Genomic DNA, 3,896 nt, shown 5'->3' with positions numbered 1-3,896 from the left:
TTTAAAGGATCTTGATGACAAGGAGTATAATGGGTGTTCCTTTATATAACTTATTATGTTTCGCTTCTTTTTCTTTCAGCAGTAACAAAAACTCACATTTTCATATTAAACCGATTCTATTCGAATGTGTTTGTGTTAATTATTAAAACTTATAGTAAACGGCCGTTTCGATAAATAGAGACTTCAACCAACGGCACAATGCGCGGAAGCATGATCCTGTTCGACACATTGTGATTGACCACAAACACTCACAGCGGCTGGTGCCTGGAGTTTTTCTGCTGTAGCGCTATAAGTAACTATGGTCAATCAAATGGGCCCTACTCCAATGTGAGCCTCTAAATATAAAAAAAAATATATATTTATATATTAAATATTTTTAATAAATATAACATACAATTGGAAAATTAGGAAAACAAGGAAAAAAATAATGAAAATTAAACTTAAACAAAATTTAAATGCTTAAATGAATCTTGTGCATTATGTGATGGATCGAAGTCTCCTGTTATATAGAGCGGAGTAAGGATAAAAAAAATTATTAAATCATGCCTTCTAAACATAAACACTGCTGGAACGATAAATTTCATTTTGTCCATTTGTAAACGCGATGCATTGCATCTCAACACGAAAAACCACCAGTTTGCTGTTGATACACCTCTATTGTGTCTCCCTCTTCCATTTCCAGTGAGGTAGGTGTGTCTAATTCGTTTATGGGCTGTCCATCGAACCTAAATCTTACTGCTGCTATCGCCAAGCCCTATGAAGCAGTAACAATATTATTAAAAATCTATTATGAGCAATTGATTCATTATTTTTGCATTGTAAAAATGTAAAGCTTATTCTATAACTGCGTAAGTAAAAATTGTCTAATCAAGTATGAGAAGAATATTCGACTGTAATTGATCAATATCAAAACTGTCTCCAAAAAGCTTAAAAATATTTTATCAGAAAATATTACTTCGATACATTTTAATATATGGAAAAAATATAGATATTTTAAGCATAATAAACTACAAAAAGCGCTATGCATAATGCATTAACAATTCAGTAAATAGAATACAACAACCGCCATTTTACAAACGTATCAGAGAAATATGCTTAGCATTCCATTTATGTCCATATCAGGCAAGAGAATAAGATCAAGAGTAGATTGAAATTTGACGAATTCAAATTTTAATCAAGTTCACTAAATTTGAAATTTTCTTTCTAATTGATTAAATCTTAATTTCATCTTAAGTTCTATTGGCATTGCTTAAAAATTTCAAAAATTTTTACTTACTTTAACTTAAAATGAGATAAATATATAATCGAAGATGTTGAGTGCAAAAAGTGCAAGAAATGTAAACAGACCTTTAAGTGGATCACAGACTCTTGCGCAACAAATAATACATATAATGTATAAAAAATGAACCAATTGAACTTTGGTTGGTTAATGTTCTTATATCTTATATGTTATGCGACAGTCTATGTTCCCACCTTTAATCTTAATCTCTAGTCTGAGACGGCTTTAACAGCATACGGCTTTAACAGCATTCGACTTGTATTTGGCAAATCTTGATTCTAATCCTTACTCCAGATACAATTCAATTTATAAGATATCAATTTATAAGATATCAATTTATAAGATATCAATTGAAAAAAATTAAACAATTGGAAGATAAACATATATGACTCTATTGTAGTGTTGAAGATATCTAAACATAAGAAAAAAATAAAATGGGGGATAAGATTAGATAAATACTTACTACACGGTCACAATACGCGTTCATTAATTTTCGTAAGGGTGTATGTTTCTTAATTTTAAACTGAACTACTGCGTTGTCCTGACCCAGCACTTTCAAGTTTATGTGCTCCGACTCCGTCTTTGTCTCCTGCACGAACAAAGGACAATTGGAATAAGTAGCGCGTGAGACGCCACAACGTATCGTAAATACTTGGCGCTTGTAGGTTAGGTGAGGAGAAGCGTTACCTTCTCGTCCGACATGGTGCCGCGGTTCCGCAAGGCTGATTAGTGTTCACCGGGAATCGCCGGGCGGTCGCGTGATCGATAATGGAATTAAATGGATGATTCGTACACTCAACTGCGTCGTAAACGATTCCGGAACGTAAACTTGCCGCGAAGTCCCGCTTCTTCTCCTCAAAACGACGTCTACAATGTCGCCATCTTACCTGAATAACGCGCGAAACGATAGACTCGCCACAGACTTGTAGATTCCAAAGGTAAACTAGTTGTAATCTAGATTAATCTAGAGCCGATTGTTTCTTTTGGTAAATTTTATTTATTGGATAAAGGCACCTTTTCATGCTGATGCTCATTGGCTTCGTTCAGGAGATTCAATAGTTGAGTGAGCTGTTATTGGTGTATTCTTTTAGATCGTCCTGATTTTAGATCTAGAAGAATACATTAATAACAGCGAGCGCTCACTCAACTGTTGAGTCCGCTGAACGCAATGCTTTGTAGCATCAAGTGAACTGTAGCTTGTGTCACTTGCTGGAAAACACCGACTATAATGTGTTAAATCGCAAATTTTTATCAATTATTGATAACGTCATCATTCTCCTATTATCCTCGGATCCAGGGAGGAATGATTCATTTGTACAGGGTGCGTCACCAAAATCCGGATAAATTTCAATTTAAATTTTCCGCTATATTGTGCTCTTGCAGAGGTTGTTGTTGGCGAGAAAGCCTGATGCTTCTAAACAGTCAAAATAATCGCGATGTTGAAACCAAGTGCGTGCCTAATAGGCGGTACGTTTCTTAGTTACCTAGTTACTATTAATTATTACACCGCGTACCGCGTTCCATGGAATTTTACCCTGATGTCTCATGCAGCGGGTCGTGCATAAAGCGGATTCGCATATCGCCAATCACAGAATCATTCTCTTAGATCTGTTTGCAAATTTCGCGAACAGATCTAAGAGAATGGAATTTTTTGTGATTGGCGATACGCGAATCCACTTACGCACGATCCGCTGCATGGGACATCACCATTTGAGTCGGAAAAAAGCCAAACAAGGGGGGATCAGAAATGTAAATATTAATATTATGATGATGACTGATATTACTGATTGATGTTTAATCTGGTTTATCAATTCTTTTTTACAATAGTAGATAATTATCTTACAATCGATTTTTTTCCAGATGAACCACAAAACATATTAATTAAAAATTTCATCATCAAGGATATGTTATGGTTGAAAAGATGAGCAGTGAAACTCAAATTACAAATATCTTAAATGATATTTTGGTAAATATTAAGAAATACTGTTATTTTCTTGATATGTGTATTCTTTTTATAATTTTGCTACATCAAAGTTTTAATTTTAATAATCAAATATATAGGATGATTTTATTTTCATCAGATTTGTATTTTATAAATATATAAATATATTATATATATAAATTCTAGAAAGTAGAAGCGATAGAAGAAGCGTTCAGTTGTGTTCTTGTTCATCACCCCAAGAAGGAGACTGATAAAGTAGCAGCATGGCATCAAGAACTGAGGACAGCTATGACTGGATTGACGAAAGAACAACAAGAAGCTGCAGTTCGCCAATTTTTATCAATAGCTGCAGCTATGACAAATCATAGACGATTGCAGTTATTACTATCACTTCTAGAAAACTTAGTGCATTCAAATTTTTTACCTGCTAGGTACATTTTTATTGAATGCTTTTTCTCTTTTATGTCTCTTTGAGTCTTGTATTATTTTCTTAATTTTTGTTACAGACTAGTATGTGAATGTATTCTAAGTTGTGATAAATTACAATATCAATTAGAAGATTTTTGGGTCGAGTGTTTTGTTCTCATTAAACATATTCTTGGCGGAGTTGATTACAAAGGAGTTAGAGAGATCATGAAAGTAAGTTCCCAATAATTCTAATGATTTATTTTGTAT

The 3,896-nt window shown here is 33.6% G+C and overlaps 2 protein-coding genes across 3 annotated transcripts in view; one reads left to right on the top strand and one right to left on the bottom strand.

The window, feature by feature from the left end:
* Nucleotides 1-475: 475 nt before the first annotated feature.
* LOC108692690 (small ubiquitin-related modifier 3-like) lies at nucleotides 476-2,174 on the bottom strand. Its single transcript, XM_018201072.1, has 3 exons — nucleotides 1,967-2,174; nucleotides 1,743-1,868; nucleotides 476-754 (listed from the first exon to the last, which is right to left on the bottom strand). Exons 1-3 carry the CDS (start codon nucleotides 1,979-1,981, stop codon nucleotides 617-619), a joined length of 279 nt encoding a protein of 92 aa, XP_018056561.1. The 5' UTR covers nucleotides 1,982-2,174; the 3' UTR covers nucleotides 476-616.
* The window catches only part of LOC108692689 (mediator of RNA polymerase II transcription subunit 23), an 8,445-nt gene continuing 6,697 nt past the window's right edge, over nucleotides 2,149-3,896 (top strand). Inside the window, exons 1-4 of one of the 2 annotated variants that reach the window (XM_018201071.1) lie at nucleotides 2,149-2,217; nucleotides 3,140-3,245; nucleotides 3,408-3,652; nucleotides 3,728-3,860. In XM_018201071.1, the coding sequence (XP_018056560.1) occupies nucleotides 3,189-3,245; nucleotides 3,408-3,652; nucleotides 3,728-3,860 (435 nt within the window). In that variant the 5' untranslated portion in view covers nucleotides 2,149-2,217; nucleotides 3,140-3,188. Of the gene's footprint in view, nucleotides 2,218-2,959; nucleotides 3,029-3,139; nucleotides 3,246-3,407; nucleotides 3,653-3,727; nucleotides 3,861-3,896 lie in introns of those variants that run through there. The other variant, XM_018201070.1, reaches the window with a different exon arrangement.

Source organism: Atta colombica, unplaced genomic scaffold (genome assembly GCF_001594045.1).
Source record: "Atta colombica isolate Treedump-2 unplaced genomic scaffold, Acol1.0 scaffold78, whole genome shotgun sequence".
NCBI lineage: Eukaryota > Metazoa > Arthropoda > Insecta > Hymenoptera > Formicidae > Atta > Atta colombica.
This window is presented reverse-complemented; position numbering and strand designations above follow the sequence as displayed.

Coding starts and splice junctions, on each gene's coding strand:
- LOC108692690 (XM_018201072.1), bottom strand. Junction 755..1,742: donor ACGCGTATTGTGACCGTGTA/GTAAGTATTTAT, acceptor ACTGCTTCATAG/GGCTTGGCGATAGCAGCAGT.